Source organism: Ostrea edulis, chromosome 4 (assembly GCF_947568905.1).
Source record: "Ostrea edulis chromosome 4, xbOstEdul1.1, whole genome shotgun sequence".
Classification (NCBI taxonomy): Eukaryota; Metazoa; Mollusca; class Bivalvia; order Ostreida; family Ostreidae; genus Ostrea; species Ostrea edulis.
This window is the reverse complement of record NC_079167.1, coordinates 41,092,869-41,113,794: the sequence shown is the minus strand read 5'-3', so window position 1 is coordinate 41,113,794 and position 20,926 is coordinate 41,092,869. Positions and strand designations below refer to the sequence as shown.

Genomic DNA, 20,926 nt, shown 5'->3' with positions numbered 1-20,926 from the left:
TCATACATGTACCTGATTAAGGGCATTAATAAACAATATCATACTTGATGAAGGGCATCAATAAACAGTATCATACCTGATGAAGGGCATTAATAAACAATATCAATCCTGATGAAGGGTGTCAATAAACAATATCAAACCTGATGAAGGGCGTCAATAAATAATATCAAACCTGATGAAGGGCATTAATAAACAATATCAAACCTGATGAAGGGCGTCAATAAAAAATATCAAACCTGATGAAGGGCGTCAATAAATAATATCAAACCTGATGAAGGGCATTAATAAACAATATCAAACCTGATGAAGGGCGTCAATAAATAATATCAAACCTGATGAAGGGCGTCAATAAATAATATCAAACCTGATAAAGGGCATTAATAAACAATATCAAACCTGATGAAGGGCATTAATAAACAATATCAAACCTGATGAAGGGGGTCAATATATAATATCAAACCTGATGAAGGGTGTCAATAAATAATATCAAACCTGATGAAGGGTGTCAATAAATAATATCAAACCTGATGAAGGGCATCAATAAATAATATCAAACCTGATGAAGGGTGTCAATAAATAATATCAAACCTGATGAAGGGCATCAATAAATAATATACCTGATGAAGAGCGTCAATAAATAATATACCTGATGAAGGGCGTCAAAATAATATACCTGATGAAGGGCGTCAATAAATAATATCACTGGCTTGGTATTGGGATTGGATAGAAGACTGCAACACATCTGAGCCGTGGCATCTACTCCTCGTGGAATGTTGTTGTCCTGTAAACAATCAACGACTGATCAATGGTAAAACCAAGCAGACTAAAAAATCAGGAAAATTGTGATAAATTGGTCTAGAATGACCCTCTGTCGTTGGACAAAATATGTCATGTGATTGCCTTCTAAATGTTTTTTGATGGTGAGTAACATAATTTAGACAGCCACATGGTGTATAAAATGTCTTTTTAATTGTAATTCTTTCTTTTACATCATTGGTCCTCGACAAAAACAAAACACATTAGGTATGTTATTGACTGCTTACAGAAATTTGTCGGGTTATTAGAGTCCACAGAAGGTGAGGCTTTATTTATAATAATAATAACAAGAGGCCCATGGGCCTAGAATCGCTCTTCTGATACATTGTAGAACAGGCAAAAATTTTCACTAACCAAGATTCATCAATTAACAAAGTTTGATGATGTTAAGTCAAATAGTACCTGAAAATTTAAATGTAACTGTCCAAAAGTAGGTCACAGTGACCTACTTTTGGTCGACACACTGAAGACTCAAGATGCATCAACTGACAAGTCAAATAGTATTCAAATATAGCCGTCAAATTCCAAAAGAAGTATCTGAAATATTCAGATATAAACGTCAAATTCCAAAAGTAGGTCACAATGACCTACTTTTTGGTCGACACACTCTGAAGACTCAAGACCCATCAACTGACAAAGTTTGATGATTGTAAGTCAAATAATATCTGAAATATTCAAATATAGCCGTCAAAATCCAAAAATAGGTCATGGTGACCTACTTTTTAGTCAGCACACTCTGAAGACTCTACATGCATCAACTGACAAAGTTTGATAATCCTAGCTTTCATGGTGTCCAAAGTATGCATCTAAAATTGAAAATGTGAAATTTGAAAATCTGCACAATTCAAAAAGTAGGTCACTGTGACCTACTTTTTTTTAATTAAATATGTTTCGAGGCCTCTAGATGCATCAACTTACAAGGTTTGATTATTCTAAACTTCTCAGTATCTGAAATAACAACCTAAAATGTATTTATAAATGATTAGCCATAAAATTCAGAAAGTAGGTCATGGTGACATACTTTTCACATGACGCAGTTCAAGGTCCCATGATCCATCAACTGACAACCTTTGATGATCATAGGCTCAAAAGTGTCCAAGATATGCATCAAAATCCATTTAATAATAATTACCTGCGAAATTCAAAAAGTAGGTCACCATGACCTACTTTTGAGACAACATGATATTACGTCCTAAGATGCATCAACTGACAAAATTTGATGATCCTAGTCCTTATACTAAGCAAAATATCAAAGTTTTAACTAAACAAAATTTAAGGTCAACTTTGAAGTGACCTTGAGACCACACCCTTTGCCCCAGGATGATGCCTTGAACAATTTTTTATCTACAACCTATCCTCATCCTTATGCATAAGTTTGGTGATAATTTGTCCAGTGGTTCATGAGAAGAAGACTTTTTAGCAACCACTACTTTTGTTTGCATTTTCCTAATTATCTCCCCTTGTTAAAGGGTCACAACCCTAGTTTTAGTGCAAATGAAAGCCCTTGGGCCAAGGATACCCTGTGACAAATTTGACAAAAATTGGCCATGGGGTTCTTGAGATATAGCCCTTTTTCCAAAAAGTTGACGCACACCGCACGCCAGACATATGGCCATATGATTAGCTCTTTGAGCCTTCGGCTCAGAAGAGCTAATAAATTTATTATAGCACCTTACACAAAACAAATTACTCTAAGGCACTTTACAAGAGTATCTAAAGCGCTTTACAGGAGAAAGATGAGGAACACAACAATAAAACACAATAAATTAAATGACAGTCTGACTCTTCCCCTTCTATGAACTTTAACAACCCTGTATCATACACTAAAGTAAAGTTTATAAAAAGTTTCAGTTTAAATAAGCCCTACATTTAACACCTCCACTTCTCCTAATAGCCTCATTAACATGGACTCCAGACAGGTGGAACCCGGAACAGATCCAGTAAAATGAAAAAACACGTTCCATCTTTGTCCGTTGGGACTAAATTAAAAAGAAACTCAGGAATTAGACAAATGCTTCAATCCATTACAGCAAAATTCTTTAATTGACAGGTAGCATTTGTAGATGTGAAATAAGACTCACCCGGGGAACTCATCATCTTGTACTTTATTGTATACTGAGAAGGCCGCTTTACAGAGAATTGATGATTTCCCAGACCCAGCTTCTCCTAATACCAGCATAGGGACATCCTTATCCTCAATTTGGATGTAATCTTCAATCTTTATGAAATCAATACAAAGTGTTTATAATAAAGACTTAAAGAACAATGAAGCAACAATGAAGTAATGTTTAGTTAACTTTTTCTTCTTGTAAATGAGACAATGACTATTTTCTGCCCCCTATACATTAGACTTTTAAGAGTATCACTGCATGGTTTGTAAAACTTAAGATATGTTATTGTTTCAAAACAGAAAAAGCAATTTTTATTATCATGTCATTATTCAATTACGATTCAGCAATACTGTGACATTACACATCCATCAACTATACCAGATAACTTGCCTTGTGTTCTGCCCTAAAGAGTTATTGATCAATTTGGACAACAATAAAACAGTATCATATCTTGTCCCTGTGGGTTTCAGAGGAACAAATCACACAGTAATTAAGCCACAGATTCCTGATACAGTCTGTTGTTGATAATGATGATATTACATAATGTAATTATGTTAAGGATGATAATAATAATATTGATTGATGTTGATGATAAGGGTAATGTTGGTGTTGTTGAAAATATTTATTCTGATGATGTTTATGATATTTATAATGAATATAACGATGCTGGTGATGATGATAATGGAGTTGATGATAAGAATGATGATGATCATCATTGATTGATGTTGATAATAAGGATGGTGATAATATTGGTGTTGATGAAAATATCAATTTTGTTGATGATGATGATGATGATGATAAAGATGTTGGTGATAATAATGGTGTTGATGATGATGATATTGGTGTCAATGAAAATATTTATTTTATCGATAATGATAAAGATGCTGCTGATGATGATAAGATAGGGTCTGTAAGTCTCGTCATGTGATTGCCGAGATTTAGCGAGATTATTAACTTCCGGGTACATCAACATCTCAGATTGCACTGTGAAGAGAGTGGTATACATAGATATAGCGTTATCAATCGATTATGTGGAGGTTTTAACGAGATAAACATGGGAATTGAAGCATTAGTGGAGTGGTCGAGGATTCTTCGCTTCGTGCTTGACGAATTACGTATTAACCGCCAGTGTACAAGCATCGACGAGGCCGGGTACGTCTTGCAGAAAGAGCAGGTTGGTAAAAGCATAATCTATGAACTAGAGAGATGTACGATACGTTTTTATATTCTCAAATCATTCCAATTGAAAGTATATTAATACTTGAAAATAAAAACGGATTATGCATAAAACTTGCTTTGTATTTATACGAATGTACTGGGGAGATCGGAAGGGGGGGGGGGGGGGGGGTGAACAACGAAACTACATTTACGCACCTGCAGTGTACAGTTGTATATTCAATAAATAAAGCGCATTAAATATGCCTATCTATATCAGTTACATCACAGATGGGTTAAGATTGTTTAATATCTTTAAAATATTTTATAGATATGCCTTGAATCTGAGGATAAAGGTGTTGTGCATTGTGCATTCATCATTAATGTGGATGTCTGATGCCAGTATGCCCATAATGGGGCAGTATAAGTGTCGATCTTCATATGACAGCAAATTTTCAAAGGCAGGTACACAATTTAAAGATAAAATGATGTCAATACATGTTTGGATCTATATCTATTATGATTATAATAATTATAAGTTTATATTTTGTAAACTTTCTTTCTTTTTAGAAATTTCTTTCTGTATAAACTGTCTTGCTGTTATGCCCTCTGGGCCCAAAATTGGAATAAACTTATCTTATCTATACCCAAAGTAGGTAATAAATGGGTTCGAACTGTGAAGATAAAATTTTTACATGTAGATATATTGGAATTTTTCAGATATAAGAAGGCAAATAAAACTGTTCAATGTAAAATACGCCAGTAGTTGGATAAAACATCCAAAGTCGACACAGTCAAAGTTCACAACAACAATGAAGGAATTAACTGCATCCTCATTCCGCAGGGCAACAGGCCATTTTCAGCAACCCCTGAAATTCTTCATTTAGGCTAAGTGCCCATTTTCAGCTCGAACAATGACAATTAAAGAGGCCTGTGCAAATGTTGGGATTTCCCTCTTGGTAAGTCAGCATTATAGATTGAACAATTATGTGTATGTGTACCCAATACTTGTACATAAGCTGTACATATATGTATTCATATATATCATTATGGATGTATCCAAGTTTATTATAACTTTAAAGTAACATTTTATGAATGAAATACAAATACTACTTAGGCTTCATTGTGATATTGAACTGCTAATGTTCTTTATAAACTTTACTTGCATCAAATTTTGAATACTGCAGTACATCTATGTCAAAATAAGTATGCATATTACAGTATAATACTTTCACCACTAATCAGAGCACTTGTAAATCATGTATATTTTATCAATACATGTAATGACATTTGCCATTTTAGAAAAAGTGATGCAAGGGATGGTTCGCTGCACCTCAAAACAAAATATGAATATTGGCATCAAATTCAAGGACAACACCTGAAAGACACCCAATGCTGTGATTTGCTAGTGTGGATTCCTAGTGACACTCAAATAATTCACATCGACAAAGATGTATTATGTCAACCTTTCAAGTGGGATAGAGTTTAATTATAATAATGAAGTATTTTTGCAGTCTAAAACACACACACATAACCACATGTACATATACTTTATTATGATATCAGTGGTGCATCTATCAAAATTATGTAATTACATGTATATTTATTGAATAAACATTATAGACAGAGTTTTTCTTATTTTAGATGAACCAAAATACATGTATACATGTATAGACACAGTGTCCAGCTTTACAAAAATCATTCAATTACATGCATTTACTAAAACAATGGATTTTACTTCTTTTTTAATAATGCAGATTTGAAAACCTTCAGAATGAGAACAAAAGGCTTTATGTTTGATTGTATATTGTTTAACATTCCTCTCGAGAATATTTCATTCTGATGGAGACGTTCCAAAGGGCTTTATATTCATATGAATATAAAAGGCTTTATATTTATATAAATATGTAGAAGAGTTATATTGCATATATGGTATTCATTACTTTTAACTTTAAAAACTCAATGTGGCAGGTATGTGCAGATTTAAGGTAGATATATACATGCAATTAATCTAATAAGTTTGTAGGATTTATCTGCAATCTCCTTCAAAAGGGGAACCTGCAAATTCACATGATCCACACAAATCTGAAATATTTTGTCAGATCAATATCTTGACTATGATAGAATATGGCTAAGGAATTTTAAAAAAAAATTATTCTCTCATTTTCCCATCCAACATGGATTCTGCATCTGGAAATTTTATAGCAAAGTTGTGCATCCTCTTTTGAGAAGTAGGATTTATTGGTAAGAAAGAATGGAATATTAAGTGTCATGTCATTTGGAAATTTGTCAAATATACAAAATCCTTTGTCCACCAGGAATATATCACCAACTTGCAACTTCTCTAAAATGCCACAATGGTTCACAATTGCCAAATTAGATTTGTATCCAGTATACAGATTGGAAATAAGCTGCATTAGGTGTAATACACATTAAGGTCTTTTCTTTGTGGCGACTCTTGTCATTACTGCAAGCGAAAAACTGGCTATTCATATCAATTTGGTCATATTAGGTCACTTCTGTTGCATCCATTGCAATCTTCAATTCTTCTGACTTTTATATTTCAGTTGAATGGACACTCCCAACAGTGTTCATGATCCCTTCAAACAAAATTTCAAGAATATATGAAAAATATCCACAGAAAATGGTGTATACAGCAACATTTATACCCCCCTAAAATTACTCGGTAATTGAATACTGTGAAATCTGCGCTGACCTGTGAAATTGATAACTAGTCAGTGTATAGAAAGTGCATTGTTCATTTTTCCTTAACGAACCGCTAAAACATACCTTTCCAGGGTCTTTCAATTATGATGTTCCCAATTGTCAAGGATGGTTTCCTTTAATTAAGCAGGTATATTTCTCACTGCAAGTTTACAACATCATAGTCTTCAAGGGAAGCTGTAAGAACAAAAGCAATACCATTATAGTATTTGGTGTGCATATAAATTTAGATAACACTGAAATGAGAATGAAGAAAATACAGAAAAACCACCTGACACTAAACTTAACAACCGTTGTAACTTCCTGGTTTGATGTACTAGAATACTTGTATCGTACACTGTACCTTTTTAAATGTTGAGGGTTTGGTGCTGTATATTCGTGATCATGTAGATGCACTTCATTGTTGTCTGGTACAGATATATTGGTAGCAGTATCAACTTCGGTTCCTACATGTACGTTTGAAGCAGATGCTTCTGCTTCAGCAGGTTTCGTAACTTTGTGTCTATGAAAAAAAGTAATATACCATAAGTTGCTGTTTTTATTGACTTAAAGTGGCTCACTTATACACAACAAAGTTGTAGTTTCTGAAATAAGCACAGAATATGAGTGTTACAATCATTCTTTTCAAGGCCATGCGTCACTTTTACATAATTATACAATAAAGATATATGCCAGTTCTCTTGAAACACAATACAAAATTTAATCATGCAGGAGCCTATATAAAGGCAAGTAGTATCAAGAGTGTCCTGTCAACCCTTTCCCCTTTTCCTAGCAAGGTTATTTTTCTATATTGATACAATAAATAAGTGTTCCTTGCCTCTTCAGACAGAAGGGAATTATGTAGTAAAAGATGTTAATAAATGTTGAAATCGATGACGAAGAAAAACTTACCCCCCCCCCCCCCCCCCCCCCCCCATTTATGAAATTGTAGTACATGTAATTTTTTGCTCTTATTATTTTATTTTTATCAGTTCGTCTGTCAAAATCTTTTGTAGGCCTACCCCCTCTGAAATATTTAAACAACACATCCAGTATATTCTGTCAGTTTATACACACGTGTGTTAATTTGACATGATTATTCGTTGAATTGTGATAATATTACGTACCTACATCTTTATATCCACCGCTTCCTTACTGTAGCATCGACTAGGAACCTAAATAAACTACATGGCAGGGTTTTTCCAGTATCATGTATGCAGCTGATCGCTTAACAATACACCAAATTACATATTGGCGCCGATTCTCTGTTACGACTTTATATATTCCACATGTTGTTGTACCCGGAAGTAGTAAAACCGAAAGTGAAACCAAACGAGACTTACAGACCCTATTGATGACGATGATAAGGAGATAAGGATGATAATAATGGTGTTGATGTTGAAGATAATGATATTGGCGATGATAAGGATGATAATGATGTTGATGATGCATTACTTTTCTCAGAATGTCATCTCTTCCAATCACATCTTCACTCTTGGTTTTCATGTATTCTAAGTGTTCTAATTTGGTAGGTATATCATCTGCCTGGGACAGACGAGGCTGCTCTCCAAAAAAATCAAATGAAATCCTTTGTTTGCAGAAATCTATAATCTGTCAATACAATAACATACAGGGATAAAGGACTGGTAGCTGGCTATGTAACAGAATATGTGTCAAATGATCATTAGTGATCTACAGATGTACACAACTTTCAAATGAGTTATAAATTATTGATAATAAATTACGGTTCAACTTGTGCTAAATATATTAATTTTTTCAGCTTAATTACTGCAGTATTCCTTTTTTTGTGGGGCATAAATTTTGATTTTGGAAATTCATGAGAGTATGAACTGCAACGCATCAAGCTGCCAGCATGCTTCATGAGGCACGCCGGCGTGAAGTGCTGCACTCCATACCCTCATGTATTTTCAAAAATGAAATTTAATCTCAAATTATATTTACATTCTACTTTCATGTCTGTCAGAATTCCCAGCCATTAAAATAGATGTTCTATTTTCATAAAAATTCATACACACATGTTTACAACTGCATAGTATTCAGGGGGAAATATAGCTATCATTACAATTTGTAAAGATACCAAAGGCAAAAACATTGGAAATGTAAATATATACTAATGCATTCTATTGATCCAGGAACAATGCAATGTGAAATCAATGTGTTCTAAATAAAACAACTCTCAAACTACCATATCAATACCCAAAAGACAGTTTTCTCAAACCAAAATATGACCACATGAAAAACATATAAAGTCATTTAATAGTAATTCCCAATAACCTTGCACATTCATTCTGTTACACTATAACTGAAATCTACATTAATAACTTACAGTTTGTTTCAGGGAAGAGCTAAAACTGAGTCTAGCTTTTCGAGCAGTAGTACTTGAGGTATCAGAGTAAGTCGCCACGTATTTCATGATTCTCTTTGCCTGCAAATTCAATAATTAACCTCTCAGTAAACATTAAACACACTTATAACAAATTCATGCTTACTGCAAGGTGATATTTATTCCCCATTGAGAGGAAAACAAAACTTTTATTGGATAACATACATCGGATAATTTTAGTGCACTGGATAAGTTGTTTTTGGCGGATGAAAAATTATTGGCAAAAATAAAAGCGCTAAAATTTCTATCTATAAAACTTTGTTAATGAATCTGCACCAAAAATTAAAATGCTAAAATTTTAAATGACTTTTCTGAGAAAAACAAATATTAGGTTAAGTATTATACATATTTAAAAAAAAAACCAACGACTTTCACCATTTCCTTACAGCCTGGGGTCACTTTTTGAACAATATTCATCCATTAATGTGCAGAAAAAATCCTGTTTCATTCAAATAGATCATGCAACTTTCAGGTAGAAGATGTGATTTTCCTTTCATGTTTTATAAGAATGCAGGATACAGTCTGTGAAATGAATTCTTTATTTAATCATTAGCTTATTCTTCAATATTTACAGTCACTCTTCTTTTTTCCTAAATATAATTAGCAATTGTAACCAATGGCTGTTTTCTCATATACTTTCATTTTTGCACATGGATTACAAAAAAACCCAACTAGGATATCGCAATCAAAATGTGGTGTTGATAATGACGTCACAAAGGAACTCGTTCAATAGCAATGCTTGTTGTTTTTCAAATGCTGAATGACGAAACAAAGCGCAGTTAACACACTGATATAACATAGTTTGTAACAAGGTAAATATAAGAGAAAATGTAAATATTAGATAATGTCTGTCAGTTTTTGAAAGTTTATGAGAGGATATGCCTTGAACCTCTCTTGACACCGTCATTTTGTGTGTTAGCGCTCCATTCAATATGTCAGTGTGAAGAGGTTCATGTATATCAATTCATAAACTCCTAAAAACTGAAAGACATTTCTTAATCAAAGACACGATTCCAAATTTTCATGGCAGAGACGATTAGTTTGTTACACTGTATATATACATAACAAAACTAAAACTCGCTGATGAAACGTAATTTTCTGAGGGGGTCAGGGAATCTTGATGAAATGTAATTTTCTGTGGGGGTTGGGAAATCTTGATGACATGTAATTTTCTGTGGGGGTCGGGGAATCTTGATGAAATGTCATTTTCTGTGGGGGGTCAGGGAATCTTGATGAAATGTCATTTTCTGTGGGGGTTGGGAAATCTTGCTGAAATGTAATTTTCTGTGGGGGTCAGGGAATCTTGCCATTGCATAATAAGTTCATATTTTTTATACAACAGTTCAGAACTATAAATCACGATGTATTTAAGAAATAAAGATCGTGTTTTCATGTATATTGCAGGATAACCTCCGAGGTCAGGAAATGCTATTCTGAAATGTAAAAACTGAGGTGTTGATGGATAATATCAACTGCTTTGGATACACATTTCAAGAAAACTACACATACATGGAAGAAAGTTAATTAATTTGTCAGTGCATTGCCATGTTTGTTTCCATGAGTATCCATCTTGGAATGCAGTCGATAGATTTATATTGAATGACAAATTTTCTTCCGCCATTAATAAACTTGTTTTGCAACATATATTGATTCATTCTTATGATTATAAAATTGAATTATCAGTTGTCGACTTTATTGTTGCATTAGCAAACTTCATCAATGCGCATAGCGCATTGATGAAAAAGTTTTCCGTCCAATGTTTCATTTGATACGTGCATCAAACAAAGAATTATAAGTTTTATTTCTTATCATTTAATTATGTTTTTAAGATAGAAAAACAAATAGTTTCTCCCATCAAAAAGCTTGAATTAACGTTTCTGAAATGGCGCGTAGGAATACATATAGGCAAGAATGAAAACAACAACAAAACGGCATGGCTGTGTGTTCGGGTCAGGAACAGTTATTGTGCAGATTTAAATGGATTATACACCATATTAAAGGTGCAAAGGTTAAAAGCTGAATTAAATATAAAGGAAGATAACAAGTGGTGACTGGATTTATGCTGCATCGTGTTGGAGGAGACGTTGAACACTGGTTGTGCTGATGGAACGGTGGAATGCAATTCGCCTCCATTTCAATATCGAGGAAAAAGTTCAAAACGCACTCATTGACTGAGCCCCATATAATGCAGTTCAATTTCATTGATATTTACAAGATCAGAAGTCGCCACTTGCTCTGTCATGTTATCGATCTCGTAAAGCAGACGATTCATACCGGGAACTCGTGTAATCTGCATGTCTACTTCTACCAGTAAGTGGTCTACGTCATCAAGTTGACTATTCTGCCACGTCATCGGCTATGTATGTTGTTTCTTTAAATTATTTTGTATTTTATTCATATCTTTAGTTGTGCTTATTTTTGATAGCAATGAAAAACAAAAATCAAACAAATGCATTTCGTTATATATAATGATCCCGTTCTATAAATAGCGCTAAAATTAGAACGGGGAAGACACATTCCAGAGAAAAGTAGTCCCGCGTGCTTAGTGCAGATGAACTCCGAACGAAATTTTGACTGAGAAATAAAACGAATTTTTCAACCAATCAGCATCGTTGATAAGTCATCACTTTAAAAGTTATTAAATGATTTTGAATTCATACATGTTTATCATTTAACTTACTGGAATTTTTTCTGAGATCTTGTCCCCAAACAATTTGAGCTTTTCTGCTGCTGGACTTTTCTTCAAGAAGTAGCTAGCTTCACTATCTGGAACGTGACTTAGGAATGTGTCATCTCGGATCAGAAAGAGAGCTGGAAGAAAAATATAACTCATAAAACAATACACTCAAATACGCTCATAACGAATTCACTCTATGCAAAGGGATAATTATTTCCCTATGATAGGAAAACTTTTTTTTTAAATTATTGGAGATAACAAAGTTTCGTTATCCTAAACCGTTTTTGCTGGCCCTGGAGGTTCACTATAACTGTGATATACTGTATAATGAAGTTTGGTTATAACGAACTGTTTTTGCTGGCCCTGGAGGTTTGCTATAGTCGTGTTTTACAGTATGACGAAGTTTAGTTATAACAAACTCTTTTTGCTGGCCATGGAGGTTTGCTATAACTGTGTTTTACTGTATGATGAAGTTTGGTTATAATGAGCTGTTTTTCGCTGGCCCTGGAGGTTCGCTAAAACTGTGTTTTACTTTATAATGAAGTTTGGTTATCATGAACTCTTTGTTGCTGGCCCTGGGGGTTCCCTATAACTGTGTTTTACTGTATAATGAAGTTTGGTACAATGAACTGTTTTTGCTGACCCTGGAGGTTCACTATAACTGTGTTTTACTGTATAATGAAGTTTGGTTACAATGAACTGTTTTTGTTGCAACTGGAGGTTCACCATAATCATTTTTTACTGTATAAAGAAGTTTGGTTATAATGAACTGTTTTTGGCTGTCCCTGGAGGATCGCTTAAAACTGTGTTTTACTATATAATGAAGTTTGGTTATCATGAACTGTTTGTTGCTGGCCCTGGGGGTTCTCTATAACCGTGTTTTATGGTATAATGAAGTTTAGTTATAATGAACTGTTTTTGCTGACCCTGGAGGTTTGCTATAACCGTGTTTTACTGTATAATGAAATGTGATTATACTGAACTGTTTGTCGCTGGCCTAGGGGTTCAATATAATCATGTTTTATTGTATAATGGTTATAATGAACTGTTTTTCGCTGGCCCTGGAGGTTCACTATAACAGCATTTTACTGTATAATGAAGTTTGGTTATAATAAACTGTTTTTCGCTGGCCCTGGGGGTTCACTATAACAGCATTTTACTGTATAATGAAGTTTGATTATACTGAACTTTTGTTTTTTATTGAACCCTGGGGGTTCACTATAACTGTGATTTACTGGAATTCTTTTTTCAGATGTTTTTCTTTGTTTAATTCAAGAAAAGTTCAAAGAGCATAAAAGTAAGGGAGAATTCTACAAGGTAGATTATATGATGTGAGAGCCTCTCATAATTGCTGTATACAAGTTTGACTAACACTGTAAATTTAACCAACTTTTATCGTAACAACTTTATTTTGTGATTTACCTGTGATGAATTGGTTCATAGCGACTTATATTCACAACTGAGATTATCATAAAAATAAAAATAGAGACATTAAAGGACTGGTTCCTGAAAAGAAATATTTGTGGAGAAAAAGTTCTCCCAAACCTTGCAAAAATTTCTTGCATGCAAATAAAAGCTGATTTACAGTAGCTGCAGGAATTGAACACTCCCTTATTTTTAATACTGACATCAATATCTACTGGAAATTCAGTACATTCAAAGCAGAGGGTCACATACAATATTCTAATAAACATACTTCATTTCACTAATAGAATCTACTTTTTGAAATTTAGTGGTATCTGTGAAAGAAGTAGATATAAGTATAGGCTAGTAAATAGTGCTCAGTCAGCAAAGTGCCTATTTCAAATGACAGTCAAGCTGAGGGCTGCAATTGCAATGACAACTTGCTCTCTATCACTGCAGAAATAGGTATGATTCATATACATATATACAGTACATTAGTGTTAAATCTAGGATCTAGAGAGGGAACACATATCATATGTTCAAAAGGACACTTTCTGACACAGCAAGACAATGTCGGTGCACTTTCATTGTGACATACTATAATAGTAATAGAATGGTCATTTAGCCTCTTTAAAAAAGTTAATACCTGCTGCCTTGATTTTACACTTTTCAATCAACCTTGTGATTGATTGATTGTATATTGTTTTACGTCCCTCTCGAGAATATTTCACTCATATGAAGACGTTCAGCCTTGTGAAATAAAGATCGATTGTTTATATTAACAAATATTTTAAATTTTTTTTATAGAGAAAAAAGGCATGGCACAATTAAAAAGGGCTATATTGCTTTAGATTTAACACTAGTACATGTAGGGAACAATCGATAATATTATCTGTTCAATAATAAATGTTATCTGTTCAGTAATAAATGTTATCTGTTCAATAATAAATGTTATCTGTTCTATAATAAATGTTATCTGTTCAGTAATCAGTTCTATTTGTTTAGTAATAAGTTCTATTTGTTCAGTAATAAGTTCTATCTGTTCAGTAATCAGTTCTATTTGTTCAGTAATCAGTTCTATTTGTTCAGTAAGAAGTTCTATTTGTTTAGTAATAAGTTCTATTTGTTCAGTAATAAGTTCTATCTGTTCAGTAAGAAGTTCTATTTGTTCAGTAATCAGTTCTATCTGTTCAGTAAGAAGTTCTATCTGTTCAGTAATAAGTTCTATTTGTTCAGTAAGAAGTTCTATTTGTTCAGTAATAAGTTCTATTTGTTCAGTAATAAGTTCTATCTGTTCAGTAATCAGTTTTATTTATTTAGTAATCAGTTCTATTTGTTCAGTAATAAATGTTATTTGTTCAGTAATAAGTTCTATCTGTTCAGTAATAAGTTCTATTTATTCAGTAATAAGTTCTATTTGTTCAGTAATAAGTTCTATTTGTTCAGTAAGAAGTTCTATCTGTTCAGTAATAAGTTCTATCTGTTCAGTAAGAAGTTCTATTTGTTTAGTAAGAAGTTCTATTTGTTCAGTAATAAATGTTATTTGTTCAGTAATAAGTTATATCTGTTCAGTAATAAGTTCTATCTGTTCAGTAATAAATGTTATTTGTTCAGTAATAAGTTCTATTTGTTCAGTAATAAGTTCTATTTGTTCAGTAATAAGTTCTATTTGTTTAGTAATAAGTTCTATCTGTTCAGTAATAAGTTCTATTTGTTCAGTAATAAGTTTGTGTCTTACAGTTCATATTGTCCTGTCTATATGCAGCCTTCATCACTTCTAGATCCTCCACCAACAGTCCATATGTCTCCAAGTAGTTCTCCACATCTTCATCTGGAAACTCCTCCCACATAGGAATCCAACCAATCGATTCGCTGAAACGGGTCAGTCAACAGTTCATTAAAATCCATCAGTAGTATCTCAAACTCATGCAAAACATTTTTAATATGGAGTTTTACATCCAAGTGAGAAAATCTACATTAAAACAAGATTTTCTCTTTATATCCTAGGAAAACTACTTTAGTTGTCATTAGATGCATAAATAATTGACAAGTTGTCAAACTACGATCCAGACAAAATATTCAAAACAACTCCTGTCAATTTTCCTTGAACTAGTCCAAGAATATTTGTTTATCATACTATGCAAAAATATACACAAATGTATAATTCAAATGTAAATTTTATTAACTGATTTGAAAATAACATGAATCCAAAAGAAACAAACTATGGACTTTCTACCAATCAGAAACTCATGTAATATTAACACCTGTCTCGTTCTCTCCATTATATGTTTTTACTTCATGTCAAATGTTTGTCACTATGTATAATATAGATCTAAATAACAGTTTACAGTCAGTTCCACAAGTGTTGATGTAAACATAACAGTGAAGAGTGTTCTTATTGTCATTATTGGGGGAGATGACAATCGCCAACACTGTGGGGAAAATTACACTTCTACACATCATTTAAATTTCCTTCAATTCTGACAGTCTTCTTATCCCCAATTACAAGGACCACAAAACAATGCTCATTATTTAAATATTTCCCTCAAATTGAGACCACCACAACTAGACATGTTTAGTCCTGGGTCACTGCCACCACAACTAGACATGTTTAGTCCTGGGTCACTACCACCACAACTAGACATGTTTAGTCCTGGGTCACTGCCACCACAACTAGACATGTTTAGTCCTGGGTCACTGCCACCACAACTAGACATGTTTAGTCCTGGGTCACTGCCACCACAACTAGACATGTTTAGTCCTGGGTCACTGACACCACAACTAGACATGTTTAGTCCTGGGTCACTACCACCACAACTAGACATGTTTAGTCCTGGGTCACTGCCACCACAACTAGACATGTTTAGTCCTGGGTCACTGCCACCACAACTAGACATGTTTAGTCCTGGGTCACTGCCACCACAACTAGACATGTTTAGTCCTGGGTCACTGCCACCACAACTAGACATGTTTAGTCCTGGGTCACTGCCACCACAACTAGACATGTTTAGTCCTGGGTCACTGCCATCACAACTAGACATGTTTAGTCCTGGGTCACTGCCACCACAACTAGACATGTTTAGTCCTGGGTCACTGACACCACAACTAGACATGTTTAGTCCTGGGTCACTGCCAATGCAGTAAGGGTTGATTATAGTAGCAGCACATATTGTAGTAAAGGACTATCCTTTTTAGTGTCTCATTCACTTGACACATCCACCCACCCACATTAGCAGTTACATATTATATAACCTACATGTTATAGAAGTATTTTATGTTATAGAGTGCGGGTGTGAGCTGAATTGTCAAGTGCCTGTGTTCTCACGTGGATTAATCCAGGTTTTAGGAGACTGCCCTTTTTGGGGAATTAGAAAAAACAAGTTTGAAGTCTTGGACTGTTGGGTGCCAGACAGAGTCCTGCTAGTCGGTTCTGTATGAAGTCCTGCTAGTACATTCTGTATGAAGTCCTGCTAGTACATTTGGTATGAAGTCCTGCTAGTAGGTTCTGTATGAAGTCCTACTAGTACATTCTGTATGATATCCTGCTAGTACATTCTGTATGAAGTCCTGCTAGTACATTCTGTATGAAGTCCTACTAGTACATTCTGTATTAAGTCCTGCTAGTCGGTTCTGTATGAAGTCCTGCTAGTAGGTTCTGTATGAAGTCCTGCTAGTCGGTTCTGTATGAAGTCCTGCTAGTAGGTTCTGTATAAAGTCCTGCTAGTACATTCTGTATGAAGTCCTGCTAGTACATTCTGTATTAAGTCCTGCTAGTACATTCTGTATGATGTCCTGCTAGTCGGTTCTGTATGAAGTCCTGTTAGTCGGTTCTGTATGAAGTCCTGCTAGTCGGTTCTGTATGAAGTCCTGCTAGTCGGTTCTGTATGAAGTCCTGCTAGTCGGTTCTGTATGAAGTCCTGCTAGTACATTCTGTATGAAGTCCTGCTAGTCAGTTCTGTATGAAGTCCTGCTAGTACATTCTGTATGAAGTCCTGCTAGTAGGTTCTGTATAAAGTCCTGCTAGTACGTTCTGTATGTCCAAGTCTCAGATTAAAAAATTCATTTCAGTTTTTATATTACCCATATGAATTTACAGCAATTGTATTTAACAAAAGTCTTGAATCTGGAGCAAAATAAAGGAAGTATAATTTAAAAGATCTATAAAAATATTGTCTCTTAGTACCTCTTGAAAATGAAAGAATTGGAGGGGATTTTTTTTTCGAGGGGAAAAATGCTGAATTTTAGTTGTAAATGTCTAGATTAGTCCATCTCACAGGGGTTAAGCCTGTTTTGGGCCCGAACGCTGTGATACCATAAATAGCCCCTGTGGTCCATCTCAATCCATGACTTCACTCTAGAATGTTTGACAAATCTTAAAAGTCCCAGGTCTAGTCTGGACAAGATTTGAATTCTCAACCTCTTCAGGGTCTTCAAACTGAGGCAGAGTTTGCCATGTGCTTACAGTGTTTTCAGTAATGTATGGTAATGAGCACATTACTTCACATTTATCATTATCTGATTATGGGCCGTTAGAGTAGCAATTTTTATGCAGAATTTCTTTTTCTGAAAAGTGGCATAATCCTATCATTCAATGTACTGTATTATACAACAATAGAGCAAACCTTACACTGGAAATAGAATCAAATGACACTACTTCAGTTTCTTACCATGTGATGTTGATAAAGAGAGGCATGGTGCTACGATGGTAACAGTTCTCAATGCTGGTCTGAGTTTTCTCAAGTTCATCAACATGTCGATACCGGGGTGATTTGGAGCCCTGAAAATTTTTATATTCATGACAATGAAATACACATTCATTCATTATTATTTTTTCAAATGTAAACATGATATAATGCATGTCTATCATGTGAAATACAAATGCTTTTCTTCATAATTTAGAATTTCTTTATTGATTAATACTTTAAATCTGAAACTCACACTTATATTAATGGTATATAAATGGTTTTGAATACAGATTTCATTGTTGAATAAATTTTGCATATTTCATAAAAAAAAAAAAAAAAATAACCACTGCGACTTTGATACCCATGTTCTTAGTATTACATTAAAGGAAGTGAACATGAAAAAAATAGTTGTTGCATAATAAACTTAAAAGACCTCCTGAAACTGAATAGTGTGGCCTAAATCTAATTTGCTTGTTTCTATTACAAGATTTGATCAATTGAACACTCTAAGTTAAAGGTTTATGGAGGTCATCCATTATTTCCCAGTATGCATCTGTGCTCTGACGTAGATGAGACACATTGCTGTTGACTGGGTCACTGTTATGCAGCAGAAAAAGTTTATGGATTCATATTAGAATTGATGGATAAGGTTTTGGTGCAAAAAGAATTGAAATCAAATCTAATTACAATGCATTAAGAAAAAGAAGAAAACACTCCCACAAAATATTTCCAGCTCCTCCAACTTCTGAACTTACTCAGTACACTGTATGTTTCAAGTTTCCATATCAATTAACTTCATTAGATTTTAAATATTAAGGTGACTGTGTCATAAAAGTATTGCAACATAGGCATGTAACTTATATACTTTATAACAATTTATGTACATGGACCACAGATAAATTTTGGAGATTCAATTTACAATTATATTCTTTATTGACATTAAAAAATACTTATTTACTAATATTTAGAATCAGTATCAGAGTCTGATGTTTTTTAAAGAAATCCTACATAATTGCAGTGCTCTTTAGGAAATGCTCCCTTAATTTATGTCACAGCAAATGAGGGTAAAACTACTCTGATTTTTCCCCCAAGAGGCTGACTGCGTTTGACCTAGTCGATAAACTGTCTGTAGGCCACAAATCTTGATAGCATGTCTGCAACAGAATTGTTACTGTATTCTATCACGTGTGTGTGTGTAATTGGAAATGTTTACACACAAATGCCATGTTGCGTTAAGATTTTAATACATGTGAATACAAAAGGTATTTTTCATTTTCGTGTTTTTCTTACTTGTTTAATAAGTTGTTATCCAGGTCCTCTGAGACCCCTCTCTGGATACGTATTAAATCCATGGATAAATGTAAGCTGTATCAATTATAACAGGACTTCGACACACAGTGTTAAAATATGGGTGTAGAGAATTGCACTTTTGGTGTATATTTATGCAATCTAGCTGACACAGAATATTCAAACTCATGACAACAAAGACACCCCTTGAATGTACATAGTTACATTGTACAATTTCCACAAGCACATCAATCAAGGAAAATTTCTCTCTCATTAAAATCAACTGCTGGTGAAGAAGCATTATTCTGAGAAACAATTTCTTCCTCTGTAACATCAGGTTCAACCTGATATCCCATATCTAATTCACTCTCTGCTGATGACATTTTAACATTGATGCTTACAATGTGCCAAAAATACACACAATGTGTCCTACTGATGTCAGCATCAGTGCTGCCCTCTAGTGGATGCTAAGAGATAACCCAGCAGGGAGGTAATATTTTTTTCAATATGGCAGCTCCCAAGGATTGAAAAGATTAGTTAATCTTTATAAAATATCTCCCTACTGAAGAAAGCTACATCTTAGTGATTTTCAGAATTCATTATATACATCAAAATGACAAATCTAAACCCTTTGTCACATTTTCATGTTCACTTCCTTTAATCATGCTTACCCATTTTACAAATCTGTCCTTTAATGTCAATTCTTTACTTTCACACCATGACTTCAATTCTGGCAAGACCTTTGCAGTAAATAGCCAAGGTGATTATTAGAACATTTGCTGCATAATAACAATACTGTCGGTCTGTCAGCTCAACAACTTTTACAACTTAATTACACAATGTTTTCTCATGTTTTCTAAAATACAAAATGTGCATTGAAAAGAATGTAAAATTGTACGTTTCCATGAATTAGGGAGAAAACAAGATGTAAAACTTTCCCTAGAAAAATATCATTGATTTCATAATTTATATCATTTTTTGGTTTGTTTAATTTATTGTTTGACTTTCACATTATATTTAAGCAATCAATTGTTATTTTTTGAAAGATGTAGTCTCATAACTGCAACGGTTTGTGCATACAAATTGAATAACGCGCATAATAACAATCTTAGGTTTATCATATATTTATAATAATATCATTCCCTAATATTCATAATTTATGTATCTACTGCATTCCATTGCAATCAATATACAGTAAAATCTAAGAATGCATGTTCAACAAAAAAATTTACCTCCTGGCTCAAATAATCTCTTTCGGAATCAAATTCATCAGTATACGTGGTTACATACAACTTGATGGACCTCTTCCCTTTCCGTGCAACATTTCTCCTGGGCTGTGTTGGCCCCCCGGTAGCCATATCTCATTTTAACAGGTCTTTCTCACCTCAATAAAGAATTACATATTTCCTGTAGATAGTTTACTTCAGGGATCAAAACTAATCAACGTGTATATACACCTACGTCTGACTGAAACTTACTGAATACTTAGTGCTATGTCAGACTGAAACTTACGGAATACTTAGTGCTATGTCAGACTGAAACTTACGGAATACTTAGTGCTATGTCAGACTGAAACTTACGGAATACTTAGTGCTATGTCAGACTGAAACTTACGGAATACTTAGTGCTATGTCAGACTGAAACTTACGGAATACTTAGTGCTATGTCAGACTGAAACTTACGG

At 34.0% G+C, this 20,926-nt stretch overlaps 3 protein-coding genes and 1 long non-coding RNA gene across 7 annotated transcripts in view; 2 read left to right on the top strand and 2 right to left on the bottom strand.

The window, feature by feature from the left end:
- Positions 1-20,926, bottom strand: part of LOC125670090 (uncharacterized) — a 675,065-nt gene that overhangs the window by 520,014 nt on the left and 134,125 nt on the right. The gene's annotated exons all lie outside the window — the stretch shown is intronic.
- Positions 1-20,926, bottom strand: part of LOC125670136 (uncharacterized) — a 48,553-nt gene that overhangs the window by 25,926 nt on the left and 1,701 nt on the right. For both annotated transcript variants that reach the window (XM_048905122.2, XM_056162645.1), the window contains exons 2-11: positions 20,475-20,626; positions 19,914-19,982; positions 17,938-18,047; positions 15,009-15,142; positions 11,870-12,000; positions 9,133-9,231; positions 8,241-8,396; positions 2,898-3,034; positions 2,684-2,795; positions 674-781 (exon numbers count right to left, since the gene is read on the bottom strand). In XM_048905122.2, the coding sequence (XP_048761079.1) occupies positions 674-781; positions 2,684-2,795; positions 2,898-3,034; positions 8,241-8,396; positions 9,133-9,231; positions 11,870-12,000; positions 15,009-15,142; positions 17,938-18,047; positions 19,914-19,982; positions 20,475-20,600 (1,182 nt within the window). In that variant the 5' untranslated portion in view covers positions 20,601-20,626. The remainder of the gene's footprint in view (positions 1-673; positions 782-2,683; positions 2,796-2,897; positions 3,035-8,240; positions 8,397-9,132; positions 9,232-11,869; positions 12,001-15,008; positions 15,143-17,937; positions 18,048-19,913; positions 19,983-20,474; positions 20,627-20,926) is intronic.
- On the top strand, positions 3,838-5,710 carry LOC125671945 (uncharacterized). 3 transcript variants are annotated; one of them, XR_008802409.1, is made up of 4 exons: positions 3,838-4,101; positions 4,414-4,547; positions 4,803-5,041; positions 5,385-5,710. XR_008802409.1 is itself a non-coding variant. In XM_056162658.1 (4 exons), exons 1-3 carry the CDS (start codon positions 3,982-3,984, stop codon positions 4,967-4,969), a joined length of 399 nt encoding a protein of 132 aa, XP_056018633.1. In that variant the 5' UTR covers positions 3,838-3,981; the 3' UTR covers positions 4,970-5,041; positions 5,385-5,710. The 3 variants fall into 3 exon arrangements, 1 of the variants encoding a protein (XP_056018633.1); XM_056162658.1 differs by having other exon boundaries at positions 3,838-4,079; XR_008802410.1 differs by lacking the exon at positions 4,414-4,547.
- Positions 9,225-10,871, top strand: LOC130054130 (uncharacterized). Its single transcript, XR_008802411.1, has 2 exons — positions 9,225-10,001; positions 10,594-10,871. It is a non-coding gene; the product is annotated as an uncharacterized LOC130054130 (long non-coding RNA).

Excerpts from the sequence above, each read along its gene's own strand:
- LOC125671945 (XM_056162658.1), top strand. The coding sequence starts at position 3,982 with ATGGGAATTGAAGCATTAGTGGAGTGGTCGAGGATTCTTCGCTTCGTG. Across the intron at positions 4,080-4,413 it reads ACAAGCATCGACGAGGCCGG|ATATGCCTTGAATCTGAGGA; the intron begins GTACGTCTTGCA and ends AATATTTTATAG. Across the intron at positions 4,548-4,802 it reads CAGCAAATTTTCAAAGGCAG|ATATAAGAAGGCAAATAAAA; the intron begins GTACACAATTTA and ends GGAATTTTTCAG.